A 22,647-nucleotide genomic window follows, 5' to 3' on the forward strand; every position below is an offset into this window, starting at 1 on the left:
CTGCCGCTTCCACGGCAATTACTTGGGGTTGTTTTTGGCGGCTGAGAAAACTTGTAACCGCTGGACTTAAAAATAGATCAGTGGGAAAACCTGCGTGTTAGGGGTGTTATCAGTCTGTTCAACAAGGCGGGCGCTTTGCTGAACCCGCCGGCCTGTCACGGCGACTCGCACAAGTGCCGTCGCTCCTGAGTCGGCTGCCCGGGAGCGGGGCTCGGCTTCGGCGTCCCCGCACCGGGCCGAGGGCGGGCGGGCCGGACGGCTGTCACCGCCGGACCACACCTTTCCCTTTCCCCCCCCACCCCAGCAGCGGGACCGGGGACCGCGCTGCCCGCCCGCGGGCTCACGCAGCCCCGGCGGTGTCGGAGGGGCAAGAGAGAGCGGCGGGGCCGGCCGCCGCCTCCGAACTTCCCCGCACGGGCGCCCTTTCGCGGGAAGCCCCGCCGGCCTCCCCCCGCGGCTCCTCCGCAGGTCCCCGCTGTTCCGTAGCGGCCCCCCCGAGACGGGTGTCTGTGTGTCCCCCTTCGTCCCCCCTCTCCTCCCCCCCCCAACGGCGGGACCGGGGCTGCCGGGCCGCCCTCCGCGGCGCCCGTCCCGCGCGCCAGCCCCACCTCCCGCCTTCCTTCCACTCCCCCCCCCCCCTCCGGCCCCGCGCGCGCGGGCTGCCGGCGGCGGCGCGGGGCGCGTGCGCAGTGCGCGGGCCCCGGCGGGCGGGCGGAGCCGAGCAGCGCCGAGCCGCGCCGCGCCGAGCCGAGCGGAGGGAGCATTGTGAGGTCGGGCGGACGAGCCGACGGACGCCGCGGGCAGCGCAGAGCGCCACATTCCCCGCTGAGGCTGAGGCCGCCCCCGCCGCCTCTCCCTCTCCCCCTCCCCCCTCAGCAGCATGTCGGGTCGGTCGGTGCGGGCCGAGACCCGGAGCCGGGCGAAGGATGATATCAAACGGGTGATGGCGGCCATCGAGAAAGTGCGCAAATGGTGAGCGGGCCGCGCCGCGTCGGGACCCCGCTCCCGTTCCCCCTCGCCCCGCCGCGCTGTCCCCTCGCGGGGCCGGAGCTCGCCGGGCGGCCGCGGGGGGCGGGGAGCCGGCGGCACCCAGAAGCCATTTCGCTCCTGCGAGTCACATGAAGGCGGCGGCGGCGTGTGAGGGCGAGAGGCGGCTCCATTGTGCGGCCGAGCCCCCTCCCCGCCGACCCCCGACGCTCCCCACCGACCCCCGGCCCGCCGCGCCGCGGATCCCGGCTCGGGCCGGGCGGGCGGCGAGTCGCGTCGGGCTGGGCTCCTCCCGCCGCCTTCCCCTACAAAGGGCCCCGAGGAGCGGGCCCGGGGGGCAGCTGCGCCGCCGGGTCTGTGCGGAGCCGGAGCTCGAACAAGTACTGAAAAACAAAGAGAAAGGGCGTCACGGATCCCCCCGCAGAGCGCCCGAGAGTTTGTTTTCGTGTGGTTTCTTGCTGGTGTAACCTTCCCGGTCCCCGAGGCTCGCCCGTACGCGCGGAGAACCCGAGCGCGATCGTCTCCCGCAGCCGCTCCGGCCGTTGTAAACGCGGAGCGGAGCCGGCGGCCGCGCCTAATTACCGCCGGAATTTGTGCTAAATTATATAATTAAAGGTTGTACCCCGAGTGAAACAATTCCCTTTTGTTAGGCCTTAAACGTGTTTTGGCATTTTCCCGCTTATTGTCTTTCTTCCCCCCCCCCCCCCCCTTTCTATTTTATTTTCCCCCCTTTCTGCTTTTGTTAGGAAAAGCCCACACGAGGGGCTCAAACAATACAGTCAGTCCCTGCAGTGCTCCGCACAGCCGGTCCAGGGTTTTTTTGGGTGGGATAAAGAGCAGTGCCGGTGTGACTCGAGAGGGAATCTTTCTTCCAGCAAGTTGACTGCTCAGTAGCCTTTGTGCCCCTGTCTTGAAATACTTTATTGAAGCGTTTGAAATCCACGGGGGGAATCCCTTGGGTCCGTATTAATCTGCGTAACTCAGCTGGTTTGAACCTGGTGAAATAAGGGGACGCTTTTGTTGCCGCCCTACAGTTACGGCTTGGCTTTCATTAGGAGTGAAATACGGAGTTAAAAGTGTGGTGAAAAGGTTCGTTGCGTTTTAAATGGCCTTGAGCGGATGAATGGGTCCGTTGGCTTGAGCAGGACAAAGAATCGGGACGTGTGTCCAATAACGCAGGGCACGGGATGGGGATTTCAAAGAATCCAGCCATTGTGTAGGGAGCTGGAGCAGCCCGAGCACCGCCAGTTCGGTTGGTTTCAGGAACTCTCTTCTACTCGGGTGGTGTTTTGAAGTGCTCTTTGCTGACTGGTGGGCTGGCTTTGAAGGGTCAGAACAATGCGTAGCGATGCGGCGGGACTTTTGTTCAGGCGGGAGCGTTGCTGGATGTGTGGGACTGTTTTGTCAGTAGGTATTTCATTCATGAGCTCAGCATACTTCCTTCGAGTCCTGGTTTGTGGATTTCGGGGAGGAGTGGAGGCAGAAGCTTGGCCATTGAACCAAACACCTAATTTTTTAAATTTCTTTTCTTGGCAAGAGCTCTCTGTCATCATGTCGGTTGCTATGGCTTCCTCTGTAAACCAGAAATCTTACGGTATAAATAGATATTTGTATGTTTTACCCCTCGTGAGGGTTAAACCCCCTTGCTTTAAAGGGCTCCTGTACAGAATCATGCAGTGTGTATTTTGATTATTGCCAGAAGTATTCCTGCAGCTTCTTGTGTGTGCATCCCAAGTATTTACAGGAACAATTTCTCATATTTGTAAAGGAATTGTAATTTGAAGGTGAATCTCGCGATTCGCCCCCTATACCTGCAGTCAGCTAGTGGGAAATAAGCAAGAGAGCTTCTGTGTTTTGTGGTTGAAATGTTTGGAGAAGACTTGGCTTGTTAAATTGAACTTTACACACTAGCAATTCCTGCATCTTCAGAAGAGCCACATAGGCAATTTCCATGTGTGCAGCTTCATTTGCATAATAGGAGCAATTTGTTGCCATCCACAGCTCTTCTGTGGAAATGCAGCCACCGAAGATTAAAATGCCTCATGCCCAGCGTTTCATAGAGCAGAGTTTTCTGAGACTCGTATGCTCGGAGCGCTGCGTGCTGAAGATGAGTAGAGAGGCAAACTGAACTGTAAACTCCTCCGAGCAGCCTTCCTGTGCTGTGTGACTGAACGCCTGCGCTGCCACGTCTGTGGATGTGCCTTTTGGAAAGCGGTTTCCATCAGTGCAGACTTTGTTCCTTAGAAAATACGTGTTCTTTCTCGGACAGGGAGCCCTTTGATGGAGGTACCCTATCTTCAAGTGTGTTTTGTAGAGCGCCTGGCGCTTCTGGTGTTTCTGGAGCTTAGTAGTAAACAGTGAAGTTGTTAACGTTTTTATCTTGAGATTAATGTAACCGTATCTCCTTTGTTTAAACCACTCTCATGAATGAGCGTCTATTTTAGAAAACACATAGCACGTGTCTCGCGGGCTGCACGGTCGCGCTGTGTTTGTCTGGCAGAAGTGCAGAACTACCCTCTTAGCCATGGAAATTTAACTTTTTTTTTTTTTACTTTCTAGCAGTACTTAGGATTTTTCTTTCAGTATTTAAAAAAAAAAATCAAACGGCTGAGATGGATTTATCTCAGTGAATTGAGAGAAGTACAGGATTGGCTTTTGTCTTTAAAGATTTGTTGGTATCTGAATGGGTTCTTGAGAAGAGAGGCAGGAACTATGGTGTGCTCAACCAGCATTAGAAAAATAATAGAAACGCTCTTGTTTTGTAAAAGTCTGATTTGTTAAATGAAAGACAATGCAGGCGTTTAGTAAAGACAAGCCATGGGCAGGAAGCGAGCGTAAGCGGTGGGAGGTCTTGGGAGGCAGTAGAATGATTTGCAGGGGTACATAGCACTGCTGAGCTTTGGGACAACTGTGCAGGTGTTTAAGGATGGAGGTATGCTGTGGCTGATGGGGGTAGATGCCCCTATACAGAGAAGGCAGCTGGATTGAGGACACCTCATTGCATCACCTTGTCTTTGAATTGCAGTATCTTTGCAGAAGCCCTTAGATCTTTTCCTCACCCATCAAAGCCCTAATCTAGGGATAGAGATTTCCCCTTCTGAAGAAGAGATGACCCTGGACAACTGATAGCAGTACTTCCAGAAAGTGTTAAGTATTGTTATGGTGGGGAATTGGCTGTACGGCCAGAAGTCACTTGGGATGTAGCTTAAAACAAAGTATGTTGTGTAAAAGTTGAGGAGTGAAGTCACCATGGGCAGTGAGATCATGTTATCCCGTGCCGTTGATTGGGCTTGCTAGCTGTGGCTGCTCAGGGTAGAATTTCTAGACCATGCTGCCATAGCTTTTCTGCTCACTGTCTCCATTCAGACTTGCTAAAATATTTTTGTGTGGTATGTAATGCTCTGAGATTGAGCTTCTGCAGGTTTTGCTGCTCGTGCTTCCTTCTTAAAATAGGCTTTCACTCTGAAAAGTAGCTATGACATAGAACTTCTTAACGTGATGTCTTTGGAAAAAAGACTTTGCTGTTACTGGATTGCCACCCCAGTTTAGTCTGGCTGCACTGGCTGTGTTTGGTTTCCTGCAGTTCATGTAGTGGCAGCTGAAGTAGAAATACCCGGTGTATGTGCAGGAACTGGAGTACTGCTGTGGCCCAGACATGCTTGGATTACAATATCTTTTTTTAAAAAACTTTTTTTTTTCTTTTTCCTGGCTCGTGGCTATTTTTTTATACGCTCTCTGACTTCAGTGGAAGTTGGTTGTGTGTAAAAGGTGGAGTTCTCTGGTACATAAGCCATGTTTCTCTTTACCATGAGAAAAGGTGCTTGCTACAATGTGGAGCCTAGCAGGACTTGCTTAAAAACATGCTGGCCTAAGTTAAAGGGAACTCTTGTAGGTAAACTCAGAGAGAAGGCACCTGTAATCGTTAATTAGCTTTTGTCTATTCATGCTGTGTGGTATCTTATTGTTTGTGCAGTGGTCCAGAAACACCATGTCTTTTGGGGGCTACTTGACATTAGTTACTAGAGAAACATCTACATAGCAATAGGTGTGCTCTGAAAAGCAACCTGTGCTCTGAAAAACCTTCTTTTTTTTCTGTGTGTGTGCATCTTACGGCACTTCTTATGTATAATAATGGCATTTTCTTTCCTATTCCCCTTTCTCCTTTGCTTGATCCCACAGGGAGGTCATAATTCTGTGATTTTCACCAAACTCTGTTGCAATGCAAGTGAGTGTGATGTGATAAATTCAGCATTATGACGTCACTTCGTGATCATCAACGGAAGATGGGGTATGTGGGAGCAAATCCTTGTGTAAATACAGATCACTGATAAACGGTAGTCACGGTAAAAAGCCAAAGTAGCATGGAAGCCTTTTCTTAAATGATTATCTATTGGCAATAAAGGCTTTCTGTTTCTGTGCCATCCAACGTTTCTAGTGCCTGCTGCTGCAGGAGCTGTTTCCACACTTCATGTGTAAGTGTAATATACACTTTAGTGCTTGCTCACCAGTATATTGCTTTTATACACGGAATTTGATACTCATCTTTGGAGGTTTAGTGTTAATACACAAAGTAAAACACATTGAAGAGTCTGGTCTGTTTAGAACAGGGAATTTATTATAAAATGATGTATGTTCTAGGATACTAGTATGCCTCAGGCAGAAGCACTAAAGAAGCGTTGATACTAATGCTTACCCTTTGTATCCTTGGTTGTCCTTTAAATGCTGTGCAGATATGGTTCAGAGTTTAAAAATGCTTTAACACAACTTCAGATAAATGCAAGTGCTTGTTTCTGTTGCATTGATTAGTTTCTGAATTTACTTTTCAGTGTGGAAAATTAAAGGGGAAAAAATTAGTACTGTATATGTTTCGTTTTGCCATTTTCCATTGTTACTTCTGAGTCCTTTATGGAAGAACAGGATAGGTTTGAAATCTATAGGATAGGTTTGAAACTAGATAAACTCTTTTTTGGAAAGCTGTGGAGTTTTGTCAGCTAGACATGGGCAAGTGAAGTTGACGACTGCCTCATTTTTATCCTGACAGACTCTCAGTTTGATGGTTGTCCATCAACCACCTTTGCCAGTCCACCAGCTGATCGGCCTGTATAGTATAGCAGGAGATGGCACAGTAAAAAATACTGTCTGGCGACTGCTTAACAAAGGTGGGACAGAGTTATGGGGGTGGAATTCTGGTCAGGGTCTCAGGATGAGCAGGTTCACCAGCAGATCCATTTTACAGACAGGAAAACAAGTGAGGGAGTTACAGAAGTTTTCACAACAGAATGGACAGAAGAGTTCATCGATTCCTCAATCCTGCTCCGGCACTTGGTCAGCTGGATTGTGTTGTTGTTTGTCTAGCGTTTAGTGAACTTACTGCAATGGGCAGCATCAGTTAATTGTCAGTTCTGACTAAATGAACAGGAAAGTCCCTGACCAGCAGGTTGGGATGGTGCCTCTGCACAAAGTATTTGGAGTAGAAGCGGTTTTGGGAATTTGGGGGGTTTTTGTTTGCTTGGTTTGGGGTTTTTTGTTGTTGTTGTTGTGAAATGGAAAGGCAGCAAGTATTACAGATAATACTCTGAGCTTTATTTGCAATAAACACCTTAAATCCTGAAGTTATTTTGCCCTGTTGATCTTAAATGTCTGAAAGTCGTTACATTTCTTTGTTAACAAATTCGTGTTTGTGCTGCCAGTGATTTTAATACGTTTTAGAGGAGCTTGTCTCTTTTTTTCTTAATACTGTTATGGTCTTAAAACTTCAATACTCTAAATGCTTACACATGTAAAATATCTGAATAATAGCAGCGTGATGTTGGGTTTTCTATTTAGCCATGTTTGCAGGACTGGGATGTTGGTGTACTTCCATCACAAAATATCCTTATTCCCATTGTTGTCTGAATTGCTGTGTATTGAATTCAGTGAAAATAATCCCTGTAGCTGAGGGTTATCAAAATTTAAAGTGGTACTTAAGAAGCTCAAAAGAATTAAAATGTCAGGGCTAACTTTAATACTAGAAGGAAAAAGTTACTAATATAGGTTTCCTCCTGTGTTCTACAGTCTGTCCAGTGAAGATGCTGTGTGAGGCTGCTTTGAGATGCTAACAGGTATCTTGAACTTTTGGTTTTCCAGTGCAGCATCTCTAAGTAATATTTTGCTGTAGGAAAAGACTAAAATCTTGATTATTTTTTTAATAAAGCATTTATTCACCTCTCCCCACTCCCCAAACGAAGCCCCAGCCGGTTTTATTTCCATAAGAGGTTTTTCCCAAGTAGAAATAAGTCTACTTTGTCTTGTATCCTTTAAAAAGAAAAATTATATCATGATCATCTCTTCACAATTAAGTATGCACTCATTATTGACATGCCCTCATCTCCACTGTCATTTTTATCACATCCAGCAGTAGAGCTCCAGATTAGTGTGAAATTGGGTTTTGACATACTTTAGCCATCTAGGGTACCCAAATGGAGTTATCTAAACGCCCTGAGGAAAAACTGCTCCAGGAAAAGCAGTGGGAAAGAAATGAAGCTGAAATAGTTGTGTACTTTAATTAAAATATACTTGTGGACAGATCCAAAATGTAGCAAATTGTAATATATAGCTTTTTTTTTTTTTTTTTTTTTAAACAGGAAAGTATCTCCTCTAAAGGGAAAACAAGTAAGATTGGCTTTAGTAGCTAAACAAATAGTTCAGGAGGATGTTTGTGGCATTTGTACACTGTGGCTGCTTTTGATTCTGGAAGCCCTTTCTAAAAATGGAACTATTGCAAATATGTATGTATTTGGAGTCACATCCAGCATCTCCCATCCTGCAACGAACATTAAAAAAAAATCTATAACTGGATCCCAAATCTATTATTTAAATGTGTTTTTTAGAAAGAAAAATGCTTGAGATCTCATGCCAAATTAATTTCAGATGTTCCTGAATATTTAATGGATTGGTCTTTGTTGTTAACTTTTAATTGATCCATTTGCAGAGCTATATTACAAACCCAGGAACCAGCAGTGGTGATCTGTGACCTGAAAACTGATCACAGAAATGTGATGAAATTTCTCTGGCATTGTGGACCTTCCTTTATTACTCTGATGTAAAGAGCCCAAGGAATTCATCCCTTAACTAAGCGTTCAGCATCCTTTCCATCTCCGTGTCTGCGTGACCCCTAATGTAGTGACGCCCTCCAGCCAGATTTCCTTCACAATTTGTCAGTGTCACGATATGGTGGCTGGCTGGCAGGGGTCTGCACAGAGTGCTGTGGGTTATGCTTTTCCCCTCTCTGGTGGCCTTCTCAGCTTTTCTTGTCTAAGAAAGCTCAGCTCTCCAGAGTCTGATTCTGCATCACGGCACATACTGCTCCCGATAAGGCTGTTGGTTCTGAGGCTAGAATTTCAGAGCTGTCTGATGGAAATATTGAGTGGATGTTAAATTGCTAGCAGCAAGTTTCTGCCCAAAAATAAACCTCAGATGGTCAAAATGCATTTAGATTTCTAATACCATTAAACAGCTTCATGACAATCAAAACAACGCTGGTCTGTCTAAAACCTCCTTTGCTCTCTAGAAACTTAAGTGAAAATTGTAGGCATTAAATCTGCATTTTTCAATAGCTGTTCTTCTTAACTGTATCTTTAATCCAGATCATATTACTGCTACTGCAGTTATTCACCTAGTCAAGTAACAGCCCTGAGAAATCTGGTGGAGGTTAGCAGTGCTCTAACAAGTTTTTGAAACGCAAAGAACAATTGCACCATGCAGTACTAAAGACGCTGTAATAGAGATCATCCTACTTAATAGCCTATTTAAATCCTTGACAACTTACAATAGTAGTTCACTTTCTTTTGAAATCGAAGTTTAACTTTAACTTCTCCTGCATTGTAATTTTATAGGGAGAAGAAGTGGGTGACAGTTGGTGACACATCCCTAAGGATTTACAAATGGGTACCAGTAACAGAGCCTAAAGTCGATGATGTAAGTATCCTGCAGATGTCTTGCTTTCTTCAAGATAACAGGCACGTTTAGGGAAAGTGGAAAGAAATACACTCTCTGTTCCTTGAGCCTTGAAGCCAAGACTGGTGTGGGTCTCACAAGCGTTTGAATAGAAGAGCTCTGAGGAAAATGTTGATCTCTGCAGAAAGCAATGTTGATGGTTCATCGGGTGGCAGTCTTCCCACAGTCAGCTTGGATCAATTCTCAGATAACTGTTAAACATCCAGCTTGAAACAGATTTTTTTGAGAACTATCCAATATAGTAGTTGGTAGTCGGGGAGCAGGGGAAACTAAGACATCAGTTACATCTCCCCTCTTCCTGCCTGATGCTTTAAAGGAGAGTAGCTGGTTTGGGGCTGTGTGGCGAAGGTATTCCATCTGTGCATCGCCCCTGTTTGGCTCAAAAATAGGTGCAACACACTGAAGTAAAGGTAGGAAAATCCTGCAGAACTGATAATCCCCTGTATTAAGGTGTCCAGCCCGAGCAGTACAGCAGACATGCTTCTGTCCTAATGTGTGTTTTCTCTTGATGAGAGAATGAATGTCTGTGTGTGCATCATGGCCAAGTTCTTTGTGTGCACTGTTCGTTTGCCATGATACGATCATGTGGCATAAAAATAAGTATGAAAATCAGAGTTGTTAGGAAAGGCTTACAAATAGTTTTGCAAAATGAACATTGGTCTCATTTTATGCATTAAGTTACATAGAGAAAAACTAATCTGTGGTACAATGGTAAATTAGGGGTATGATAGAGTATATATCCTAAGTTGGGTACTTCTTCCTTGGGCTTTTGTGTGCTTTTACTTGATTTGAAGTAGGAGTTAAGACCTGTCTGGAAAAAAATATGTTAGTAAATGTGTAAAATATTTTTCAGATAAGACAGTGACTTGCCTTATTTGAAGTCTGATTAATGTTGTTTTAACCGAGTTTGTTTCTTTCTGTACCTTTAGTTGTACCACAGATTTCTGTGGCTGGCAGATTTGCAGTGAGTCTCCTGTGTTCTCCCAGTGCTTGAGCAGCATCTCTGTGACAAATTGGGAAACCATTCCTGTTGTCTTTACAGAAACTTCTTCATTCTGTTAGTTGTCAAATGTTTGGGCTTGCTTTCATTTTTATAATACATTGGAAGAAAAAGCTGTGCTACCTGTGTGAGACAGATTTAGAATATTTAGGCTTATGGGTTCTGAAAATTGCTTTCCTGCAATTAATCTGTGCTTGCATGATGGGTACCGTGGAAGTTGGGAATAGAATTTCAGGACTTTCTGGATGAATTTTCAGTTGGTACAGGCTTGATATCATAAGGCTTCTGTCTTTTTGCTCTGGAACCTCTCACAGTTGCACAGTTCTTGCAAAAGTGCATATACTGGAAAATAAATATCAGGTAGGGGTCATCTTGGCTGCTTAATGTTCTTGTGGGCATCTTTCTACCTCTGCTTTCATCCATCTGTGAAGGAGCAGACTGTGTACTTGCTTTTTACTGGAACAGGATCTTTTTTACCGCTCTGCGTTTGAAAAGGAAGCTGTCTTTGATTTTAGTGAACACAGATTAGATTACTTCACACTCTCACATGTTCCTAAGCCACTTTGACATTTCTTTGAACTAGAATTACTTAAACTCTTTCCTCCTTCTAAATTTGGAAGGCTGCTGTAGAACCTCGACACTTTGATGGTTAAACCTTCTTAAAAAAACTTTTCAGCTCACGTTTTTTTCAGTGTTTCTCATGTGGCAAAAGTGTCATTTCTGCCTTTTTAAAAACAAACAAAAAGCCAAACCTGAGAGAGATCGTGCCCCCTCTGAACTCTCGTTTTGCAAAGGTAAAGTCCATGTGCTTTCACCTCTGTTTCACATATTAGGCAATAAAATCTGGCTCCTCTGAACTAAAAATACGTTTTAAAAATAAGCCTTTAAAAATAATCTATTTAAAACAGTGAAAAGTCTTTCTAGGTAGCACTTGTTGAGTTTCTTCTGCAGTCAGACAATATTTGATTATGGTTTTGGTTCCTTCCCTCGTTGGAGTGTGACATTGTCTTACCCGAATGATGGGTTGCCGAGCTTTTTTCCTCGAGTCAGGCTTTTAATTGTCTTCTCAGCAGGCGTGCAGGATCCTCCAAAAGCAGTGCAGCTGGCTCTTTCTCCTCTGAGACCGATTACGTCACCTCTTAATTGAAAATGCTGCATCCCTTAGCAGACGCAGATTTTCCACGTGACGGATGCCACTGTCTCCTCCTTTGTTTTAGTGCTCACAGTCCACGCTGTTGTTTGGCCACGAGCGTGTTGTGACCCATTGTTCATGTAGGATCATCTTGTGTGTGCTCTTTGGTATAGGTCAGTGTGCTTTTTCTGATTCCAGCTTTTAGTTTTAATGAAGAAGCAGCATTAGCTGTAGGGAAGGAGGAGGCCTCTGCAGCGTTGGTCATTGAGAAAGAGGTAAAAAGCTGTCTCTCTAGTGTTAAGATTCTAGGTCTGTTACTGTGCGTGTTGTCTAGGTGTGCTCTACAGCTTTCTGATACAGAAGGGAGGATGTTTTGTGTTTTGTATCGGTGTGTTGATACACATAAACCATACAGTGAGCAAAGTTCCACGCTCAGAAATAGGGTATTTTCCCAACTTTTAGTCTTGCTTCTGATCAGTGGTGCTCTTCCCTTTTCCCAGTGCAGCAGGAGCTTCTTTTGACCTTGGGTTTGGAGCTCTTTGGACTAAGTACAAAGTTAGCAGCCAGCACCTCCCAAGTTCTCTGACTCAGTTTCAGCAAGCCATTGAATCATCGTGCCTCAGGTGCCCTGTTTGTGGCATGAGGGGTATTACTGAGAACTCATGTATTTCCTATAAAAATTGTGCAGTTGTGTGAAGAAAACATGTTTAAGTGCCACCTGTTACTAGAACTTCTGGATAAACCCCAACATGTCCCAGTGTTTTGTGTCATGAAGAATACAGTTAGAAAAACAGCCCTGCAGTTACTGGGACTAATGCATTGTTGGGAATGTCAGTTATTACATTGGCTTTATTTCTCACTTGAAATCAAGACAGATAGTTACAGGAAAGAGTGGGAAAGGTTTTATAGTGTAACATGGGTTTCCCTTTGTGGGGATAGTCTCATTTGTTTATGGTACCTTTTGTTTTTCAGAAAAATAAGAACAAGAAAAAAGGCAAAGATGAAAAATGTGGCTCTGAAGTGACCACCCCAGAGAATAGCTCCTCTCCGGGGATGATGGACATGCATGGTGAGTGGGAGAAGGTCAGCTCCAATTACCCTGTTACACTGTCATGAAAGTGTAAGCTAACAGTGTCACGTTCTCCATGGCTTGGATGTATGGACAGGATAGTTCAGTCCAAGTGGAAAACAGCATCAGATGCTCCTTTGGTACCTTTGACTTCTGTGGATATATGAACAGTTGTTTAAATGCTGTTTTTATTTGGGGATGTGTATGTGGGGGGGGAAGTAGTGGAGCTAAATATGAAAATAAAACCAGAAATATCTACCATTCATGCTGCTACACTCCTACACTTCAGTGAAGTAGTAACTCTGTCAAGTTTGCTGCTTGAAGAACCAAAAGACCCCCAAAGCCTTAGTGGCATCTACCATAATTTGTGCGGGCTTGGTTCTTTCTAACTCTAAAGGTGAGTCAGGTCAGAAGAATTCGAGAGCTGAGAAGGTAAAGCTCTGGTTCTGGTGTCTTCCTTCTGCTTCAGCTTGACAAAATGAACTGTTTAAGAAAACAGTCCTGTACTGTTAGGCCAATTTTTATTTTTCAAAGTGTGAACTGTTGAGTGTTGACCTGGTGTTTATTATGGAGGAGCTTGCACAGCTCAGCTCTGTTTCAGTTTTTTACCTTCTAGGTGTTTAGATAACAATTATGGCTGAGAATGCAGCACTATTTGAGCTGATAAGAGTGGAACACTTCTTAGTGGGTTGTAAATTTTTCATTTCAGTTTTATTTGCACTTGTGTTGCCTCCTGGGTAGTTTTTGCAGTGTTCATAGCAAGTATGGTCTTGCAGTTAAAGGAGTAAGCAGGATTTTCACAGATCTGGGTTAATTTCTCATCTGTTTTGAATTTAGCTTTTGCCTCAGTCAGATCATTTAATTTTCTTAAGCCTTGTTTCTCCTATCTATGAGGTGAATATACAGCTTGCTACTTTTTTATCATGTATCACTTCTGATTTTAAGCTGTACTGTACAATTTCATGATAAAGTTAATCTGATCTGACTTCAGGCTGCTCTGAAAGTCCCATCACCAGCTATGTGTTTCTGAAGTCCTTTGGATGTAATGATCGTACAGATGTAGAAGGAGGTGGATCAACTTGCATGCTAGTAATTTAACTAATAATGTTTTGCTGGATTAGTTTTCTTTTGGGAGCAGGAGCTTCCCTTTGGTTACCCAGGGTTGTTAGTAGGCTTAAAGATGACAGGAAGTTGCACCCCACTGCTATCAATAAAGTATTAGCTGAGATGCTGAAAAGGCTGTCACTGGTTTTCACAGGAAGAGGGTACAGGCAGAATATTTCCTGTTAACTACAGAGACACGATCTGTGCTGCAGAATGTTAGTGTGATCCAGGGTTTTGGAGGCTAGAGACTATTTTGAATTATTATCACTTAAAAACTGTTGATGTTGGGACTGGGTGTTACATTTTACCTTGAGGGACCTTCAGGACACACTTCAAAAACTTCCCGCCTGAACATTGTAGTGATGGGTATTTGTACATCTGCAGTGTGAGCACTTAATTAGGCCTGTGTTGTGTGGACTATAAAATAACACTCTTGCTTCAGTTGATCTGTTTTACTCATCTTAGAAAAGTCTGGGCTCTTTTGGAGGAGGTCTGAGCAAAGCCCTTTGGGTTTATTGTGTCATATTAGCTAGAGTGCCTTCTTTAAAGTTTTTGTTTGTTTTTTGGTAATAGCCAGAAAACCCCTGTATTCCAGCAGAGGCTGCAAGAGCAAAATTTGTGGTGGTGTAGCAAAAAGTTAGATGGAGTCTAAGTCCTTGGACTTGATCCCCAGCAAGCTGCACTTTATTGTGTGTTACTGGGAAATAAACCAGGAAAAACGTAGAAGAATGAAGTTGTTCATTTCATCTTGTCCAATTAGAGTTTCTTATTCTTAACTCTTTTGCTAACAGATGACAATAGCAACCAGAGCTCAATAGCTGATGCCTCTCCAATAAAACAAGAAAACAGTAGTAATTCAAGTCCAGCACCAGAACAGAACTTGGCAACACAAGCAGACGGCACTGAAGTAAAGTCTGATGAAACTCAGACAGAAGCAAAGGAGCAGCCTGGTTCAGAAGGTAAGCTGACAAGTCCATCTTCAAAGCCAAATAAAAAGCGTCACCTTTTAGCGTATCATTTATTTGCTTTTCAATTTTAAGAACTGAATAATAACAATTTGAAAGAAATGGTTTCTGAATTCCCAGTGCTTGAGTGAAAATGGACCATAATCTCTCTCACCTGCTGCGGTCTTTCTGTACAGCTGGAAAGGTCAGCCTGGCATTCAGGGCTTTTCAGAGAGGAAACAAAAAAATTACTTAGTTTACTGTCGTGGGGATCTCAGTCTTGAAAAAAAGAAATAATGTAAAATCTTGTTTAAAAGGCTGCTACCATGTAATCACAGGAATTCTGGAGAGTATTAACTTTTTAGGTCTGTGAACGGTTGTTACTGAGTGTGAACGTAAAATAGAGGTGAGATACTTTTGAAATTATTCTTTTAAATTTTGTCAACTATAATGTAAGCTTTCTTTTTTGTTAACCCCACTGTTTAATCAAAAGTTAGCTCTGAATTCTGCCCTCATTTTCTAAAAGTGGTACAATATTGTGCACAGATTAAAAATGCATGTAGGTTAAGAGATTGTGCTGAACCTCAATCTTTAAAGGTTTTTTTTTTGGTGATTGAAGCAGGCTCTGTATTGATATTCTTGGGAAGATAACTTTCTTCATCCTGTTAGAACAGATAAAAGATGTCCTTAACACTATTCGAACAATTTGGTTGCAGAATTCTTCCAATAGCAAAGCAATTAAATTAGGCTCTCCTGATTTAGTTCTTAGCCCAGCAGATCCCCTGACCAATTTAAATATAGAGCTTTTATCTTGGTACTACCAGAATGGTAAAGTATGTTAAACGTCATCATTGTTAATTTGGGTTAAAATTAGACAATTAAATCGTCACCAAATTGAAATAAATCAGAGCACCATATCCTTCAAAGATGACCTCAGCTAGTATGTTTGGTCATGGTAAATGGTAAGGATTTATTCTGAGGTCTTAATATTGTCTGAACCTGCTTGTGTGAAGTTGTTACATATCATGCGTGCTCCTCTGACTAAATTTAGATTCAGGGAAAATCATACCAGGTTCTCTGGATAAATTCCAGACCCAGTTCCTGTAAAATGAAAGGGAGAAGTGATGCAAAAAATACTCATTATTAATTTGGGGTGGGTTTTTTTTCCATTGGTTATATGCCACGCTTAAAAATGTATTAAATAATTATCTACTGAAGTGTTATGATTGATCAAACCGCTGGCATTGTGACATTATTCAGCTGGATAGGGTCAGTGACCTTGTATGTCTCTAGTGTGACTGTACTGAAATCAGGGAGGTTCCTTAAAACTAGTGGACAGTTTTGGGGGGCGTCAGGAATTCCTGATGTGGACTTCTCTGAGAAAGCAAGTGCACTCAAAATCTTTTACAGCCAAGTCATCACAGACCTGGGAAGAGCTTGGGGTTGGCAGTGTAAAATAGAGATCCCCTCACCCAGGGGGTCAGCAGGAGCTGCTGGAAGAGAACGCAGCAGCTATGAGCTGTCTGTGGAAGCCAAGGTGTGTGTGTGTTTGGGATGAGGAGATGGGCACATTGCAGGATGCTCCTTAGCTCAAGTTTCAGTGGATGCTGAGACATACACAACGGAAACTGAAATTCTTTCTGTCCCTTGGGACTTGTTTTTTTTTATCAGCATGAACATGCTTTTCTGGTGAGACATGGAAAGGAAGATGATTCTGTTGGAGTCTGCTCAATGTGATCTTTGAGACTGCTCATCATAGGCGTCACTTTATCTTGAATTCAGTCAGACAGACTTTCAGACACGTTTGTGATGCTTTTTTATCCAGAAACCACAAAAATACCCGTTACTCACTGGCTAGGTCATCTTCATTAACCAAAGTTAATGTGCATTTATTTCTCTTAACTGAGAATAAATATGTATGTTTCTTGGGTCAGGGACCTGTGGAGAGACCACTTCATAAAACCTGGCTCCATGCATGCTTCTGAGAATTCAGTCAAAAAGATTTTGAAATGAACTGGAGGAAAGAATGGGCTCCAGTCCTTAGGCTGGTCTTGGTGTGGATACCGAAAGAAACAGAACTGACCTCCTACAGTCAGCTGGGTTTGGGTGCTTTACTCTTTTTTGTCTTTACCCAGTCTCTGCTTCTGGACATACTGTGTCAAACCTGAGGGATATTTAATCTGTTAGAGGCATTTTAAGCGTCCCTGTCCCCTTTGGAGTAAATGGTGCCTTAATCCTGAGTCCTCTGTACCTCTTGGGTTGAGAGAGAGGAGAGTTTAAAACCAAACAAAACAAATAAACCATGAAAATTGGAAGCAGGTGAGAGCTATAACAAGCTGCAAGACTTCTTCATAAGCGTGCACCAGGGTTAAAAATCCTGTGACCATAATGGTTAAGCTAGCTAACTTGCTGAATTTCTAGATTTTCTTTTAAAGTAGTTTCTAGCAAAAAAGTTGAATTAAATATATGGCTGGATTTCAATTCAAATAACTTTATTCTATTAAGCCACTACAATTCAGCCTTTTTTTGTAGCCGCTTTTTGCTTCTGCTTTGCAGCGAGTTTCCTTGCGGTCAGCCCCTTTACAAAGTCTGTTGCAAGTTGTTTGCCAATAGCATTGACATCATGTTGTGTTAGAGGGTGTGCAAGGTCTTAGCTCCCTCTAGGGACTAATTCCAGAAATTGTACAGGGCAGGATGAAGGCGATGGTCTCCTGTTGTTTTGGTCCTGGAGTTTTGAGTTTAACTCATTATTTTCTTGAAGTTATGTATGGTTTTGTTAATTGTGACATGTGGTTGAAATTTATGTGCTTTGGGGTGTTGCTAATGAGAAGATAATCTGAAAAGCTCCTGCTGAACGCTTTCATTTGTTTGTTTAAAATTATTTCTTGACATTTCAGATACCTCTGATGAACAGAATTCACAGTCTTCAATGGAAAATTCCATGAATAGTTCAGAGAAAGCAGAAATTCAGTCCTCTGGAGAAAATGATATAACTACAGAGGCATCTAAAAACTCTCAGGTAACTTTAAGCGCAAAAGCCCAACTACTTGGAATTTGGAAAGGAATAGTTTTGCCAAAAAGCAAGTGTAAGGAGGCCAATTTTGTATTTAGACTCATTTCCAGAGGTGATGACAGTAATGCAGCTGCAGGGTATTAAATGTACATGTATCTGGCTTTGTGGTTAATTTGATGGGCTGCTGGCATTTCACATAATTTGAACAGTAAGAAGAGATTGGTTTGATTTACTTCTCAGTTTCCTGAAACAGCCTGTGTTAGTTTTGTAAGGGAATGTTAAAACTTCATGGTAGTAATTTGCTTGGACCTAACCTACTGGTCAGGCCCCTTTGAGGGCCCTTCTGTAAAAGTAAATGCATATAGCAGTCAGGAAAGTTAATTTTTGTAGGTTGGGTGGACAAGATGTTTGTATGTTTACTCACTGGTATAGTGGAAATTCTGGGTGGGTGGGAGAAAGAAACTGTCCTTGCAGTTGTCCCCCTCACATTGAGATCCTCTGTCTGAACACTGCTCAGTCCGTCTGTCCTTGTGGGTGGTTGGCTTGTTTCAGTGCACGCTCTGCACTTCCCAAACCTTGAGTCTGCTGTCCTGTAGAGATTGCTTTGGCTACAGCAGGAGAAAAATTTGTGTGCACTTTCTGTGGGTTGTGCTCGAGCGTGGAGCTGAGAAAAGTCTGGATATAACCACGCATCAAGGCTGTTTCCTGGAGTATTCACTGCGGTATTTAACCCAGAACTAGAATATTGCCCTTTGTCTGTAGGCAACAAATGTATAAAGAGGTAAGATGTAAGTAGAGGAGTGATTTCAGGAAGAGATGTACTTAGTGACGTCATTCTCCTATCCAGAGATGTTTTGTATTCTACAAGCGACACGCGAGGGAATTTTGTTCTTGTTTGATGTTTATGGTGCCTGGAATTCAGTGCAACAGTAATGTGGTTGTTTTTCTTTTCTCCCTCATTAAGGACTCTGAAGGAGCGCCACCTTCTAAAAAGATGAAAGTAGAGGCTTCCCAACAAAATGTTGAAGAGATTTAGACTATAGATTTTTCTGGTCAGTTTTTATGTAAGGTACATCAGTGGGCTTAATTATAGAACAACCTTACTTAAGCATCTTCTCTTGGATGAGGACAGAACTCCTAACTTTTCAAGTTACCAAGCAAAAATCCAAGAAAGCCTAACAAAGGTTTAACTTCTCAGACACTGAAAACTTTTTCCTGTGAAACAAACATTTGAGAACTTTTAAGTTACTGTCTCTGAAATGGTTGGAGTAAACAACTCAGGAGGGGTCTACGCACTGTTTCTAAAGTCAAAATTACAATTATGTTGCTGCTGTATTTTTTTTTTTTTCATTTCTCTATTTAACATTGTAAGATATTTAAGGATGGTACAGGTCAGGTATTAGCTTTCATGTGAAGTTCATTGTTCTGGCGTGATGTCTGCTTTTGTTTTGTGCCTTGTGTTCCGAAAACAGTGCTAACTTTTAAAAGTTGTTTTGCAACTGTCTCCTTTGCAAAGTGGCCTATGTTTGTATAATGCCATGTAGTAAAGCTTTTTTTTTTTCTTTTCTTGGGTTTTTTTGTTTCGTTTTGTTTGGGGTTTTTGTTTTGTTTTTAATTTTTAAATCCCTGGTGCTTCAATTTTTAACAAATATGGATCAGGAAGCCATTTTCACTCTTGGAGTCCAAGGAGAAAAAGGAGCTTGATATTTTATTTTAGCAGCTATAGTGGAGATCTTTTATTGAATGCATGGCATTCGCAACTGTAAATTTGGTCTTCTAAATACTTAACTTCATCAGAAGTTAACATGATCTGTTTACCATTTATAGTCCAGATCTGAATATATACTATAACACAGCAGTTAAAATACTTGCGTATTAGGTCCAGATCTCTGTACTGGGTACAACTTGCTTTACAGAAAAGTTCCACTATGTACATAAATAGGATCAAAGGGATTGATGCACAATGAATTTATTTTCAATTGGTCTTTTTTGATACCATGTTTTCACTGAACTGGATTTCATCGTACTGTTTCTTTATAAGATGTTTACTTCGACGTTCCAGGTTAATACTGTATGTGGGGGTTGGGGTTTTCTTCTTTCCTTTTCAGCAAGTCTTGTAAATAAGCCTTGTTGTTTCCAATGTCCCTACATCGTTGGAAATGTTCCTTCTGTTCCAATTATGTTGAAGTGTGCTTACGCTAAGCTTGATTGAAAGGCATGAAGTATGTGCAACTCCCTTCAAGTGCGTGGCGTGTAGAAGCGCGGAACCATCTGCAATTGGGTCGTAAGGGCCTGATCTTAGGGTGGGCTTCGTACTTCAGGGTGAGCTCCCAGTTAGAAATAACCTGGTGTCAGTGGGAACTGTGGATTTCTCACTTCAGTTACACGCACGTGTGTACGTACGTATTGCTGGATCCGGCCCTCAGCCCATCTTCCCTTTGTGAGGGAGATGGAACTTGTAATTTAAAACATGATCTCACAGCTATGAAAATGGTTGCGTATAGTTTGTAAGCTGAGAACTGTAAATACTTTTTTAAATGAAAAAGAAATGGCTTCCAGTTGATAACATTTTCATAAATTAGCTCTTCATTAAGCTTATTTATTTCTGAATTCTCCAATAGTGAAAATGGCTTGCACTAGACTACTGCATTGCATTTGCAATTACCACTTTATTAGGAAAAGCAATGGGGAAGTGTTGGGGAGGAATAGAGGGGGGGCAGGAGTGGGGAGCCAATACTGACCTTCCGCAAGACGTTCGTAGGATTGAACTCCAGATAACGTATGACACTCAGTTTCAGAACTTTTCCTTTACGTTGAAATAAAACTTTTTTGGATTCTAACTGAATAAAATTTGATTGCAAATCATTCACGAAAACAGTGTGCTCCCTAATAAGTTTTTGGGATTTCTGGTCTGATCATGAAGTCCATTAACATTCTGAAAATAAGGAAATGAGGAGCCAAAAACTGTATTTGCACAATATATGCAATGAAACGGTAGAATTCTCTCTTGAATTGTGTGTATGCCTAAAATGTGGATAACTGGTCAATGGCGATTGATTTGTATGTATATTGCATTCAGATTTAAGTGATATTTTGTGAGAAGTTCTATTGATATATTAAATGGGCAAATCTAGAAAGATTCAAACTTTAAAAATATTTTTGATTTACTAGGTTTTGTTGGTTTTAATGCTAAAACAAAACAAATCTGATGCCACCTTTGACAAGTAGTCGAGTTTACTAATCCCTATCTTCAGGTGCATCGCAGCAAGTTTGTAATTTTAATTTTGTAGACATTTCCAAGGGAGTAAATAGACTTTTCGTTTAGAAACTTAATTCCTGTACTTTAGGAAGAAATAAAATATATAAATAGCACTAAAAATACCTCAAATTTTTCATTAGATAGAAGCATTATTGGCATTATTGACATCGACAGGTTTAATTATAACCTTCCTTTTCTCTCCTGTGGCTTCTGCTCAGAACTGTTCATTGTTCTGTGGCTTACGACATGACGCATCATAACCATATTCCTAGAGGCTTTATTTCTAAAATACTAATGTTTTATTTACAGCTTAGAATACATTCAGAACGTTGTTTTTGTTTTCTAACCAGAGATTCTAGTGACAACAGACAACTGAACAAGCAGATAGATTTGGGTTCCTTAGACCCGTTACTGTCAGTCTCCAAGGGAAGAGACTTTGACATTATCTGGTATGAAGAAATCCAAAATAGTGTATAAGACTGTTATTAGTCTTTTTTTGAAGTGCCTGATAACATTTATGGGCCAACGGATGTGATTTAAACACATTTTAATGCCAGAAAGTACAGATGGGACCAAACCAGAACATCGAATTCAAATCGAACCTGCGGTTTGAAACCAGATTTAAATCCAGCTTTTTTTGGCTTGGACCTATCTCTACCAGAAACTTGTTTTATGAACTCACTCTAAAAGGGTTTATTGAAAGCATTGAGACGTGGAGCAGAAGGAGAGATGTAATTTTCTTCAAGATGACTGAAAGTTCTCATACAGCTAATGTTTTAGAAATAGTGCAAATATCAAGAAGTGCTTCCTTGCTACAATGCTGAATGTTGGAGCTTCAGTTACAAATAAATACAAAAAAAAAAAGAGAAAGAAAAAAGAAAAAAAAGGAAAAAAAAAGAAACTAGAAGCAAGCAAGTAAATTAGCTGAGTTTGTGGAACGTGTGGGAAGGCCTTCCGAATAAGCGATTTACTCAGCCAAACATTTTATAGCAGAACTATTCCTTGGAATTTTTATGCTTGGGAAAGTAGTTGTTAAACATTCCAAAAAGTGCTGGCACTTACAAAACAACAAAAAAATAATCAACAAGGCAGTATAAAATATTGGGTTTGGGTGGCTATCTTCATACATAAACATTGTCATGTTTTGGAATGTTCTTTATATCTAAGGGCCTGTTAGAAGGTGTAAAGAATTTTGTTTTCCTCAATACCTAATCGTTTTCCATCTTATGATTTGTGTGTGTGTGTGTTGTACAGCAGTATAATTTTTCACTTATTTATTCCATCGGTAGTTATGGTTTGTACAATGTACAATGGTTTCATTTCAGAAATAAAATAAAAAATCACAACATGAATGCTGTGTGAATTTTTATCAAGAAGCTCAGTTTGTTTTGTTTTTTTTTTTTAAATTTACAATAAATTTCTGTTTTTATAAATGGTATTTTTAAATGTGCCTTCTATGGTGTTGTCTCATTTGGTAACCTGTAAAATGATTCACCTTTGAGTGGACCAAAGGTGTCCTGATACTCTTGCAGGGTGCTGGGCAGGGTGGGGGCAGTTTGTTGTTGTTTTTATTGTAGCAACAACAGAGATGACCAATGTAGTTACAGCAACCTGCAGAATAATTTGGTAATTTAAGGTGCTTGCTCTTGGCTTGGTATTCTGCTAATGTGTTGTGGGAGCTTAAATTGGAGGGAGGAGGGCATGGTGTGGAAACACGCTTAAGCTTGGAAGCATGCCCAAGTCTTACACTAGCAAGGGTGTAAAACTCCTGAAGAGTTTTGGAAAGATTCTTTACATTCAAGATGGATACAAAGTGTCTGGCTTATTTTTAGTGTTCTATGTGCTGTGACCCAAAGTAGCCAGCAGTTGCACAGACTGATGAACTGGTCTGCTAGCTACCAGTATGGTGAGCCAAGGTCTGCTAGCTACCAGTATGGTGAGCCACAGCCAGCTAGCTCCCAGCTTGGTTTTGTTGCCTCCCTTGCGTTTACTGGGGTGCTGATCGTATCCTCTCATTCAACCACTGAAATTTGCTAGCTTGGGATAAAAACTGCTCATTTTTGTCAGGATTTTTTTCTCTTCTGGATCAGTGAATTAAATCATCAGACTTGTATATAAATGAATTATATACAGAGTGGAACTGG

The 22,647-nt window shown here is 42.2% G+C and overlaps 1 protein-coding gene across 1 annotated transcript; it reads left to right on the plus strand.

Annotated features, from left to right (window-relative positions):
* Positions 1-841: 841 nt before the first annotated feature.
* Positions 842-18,280, plus strand: BCL7A (BAF chromatin remodeling complex subunit BCL7A; the record flags this gene model as incomplete). Its single annotated transcript, XM_084272292.1, has 6 exons — positions 842-972; positions 8,862-8,943; positions 12,087-12,183; positions 14,079-14,246; positions 17,129-17,250; positions 18,209-18,280. The coding sequence occupies exons 1-6, from the start codon at positions 881-883 to the stop codon at positions 18,278-18,280; spliced, it is 633 nt and encodes a 210-aa protein (XP_084128418.1). The 5' UTR covers positions 842-880.
* Positions 18,281-22,647: the final 4,367 nt, after the last annotated feature.

Source organism: Gallinula chloropus (genome assembly GCF_964237585.1).
Source record: "Gallinula chloropus genome assembly, chromosome: 17".
Classification (NCBI taxonomy): Eukaryota; Metazoa; Chordata; class Aves; order Gruiformes; family Rallidae; genus Gallinula; species Gallinula chloropus.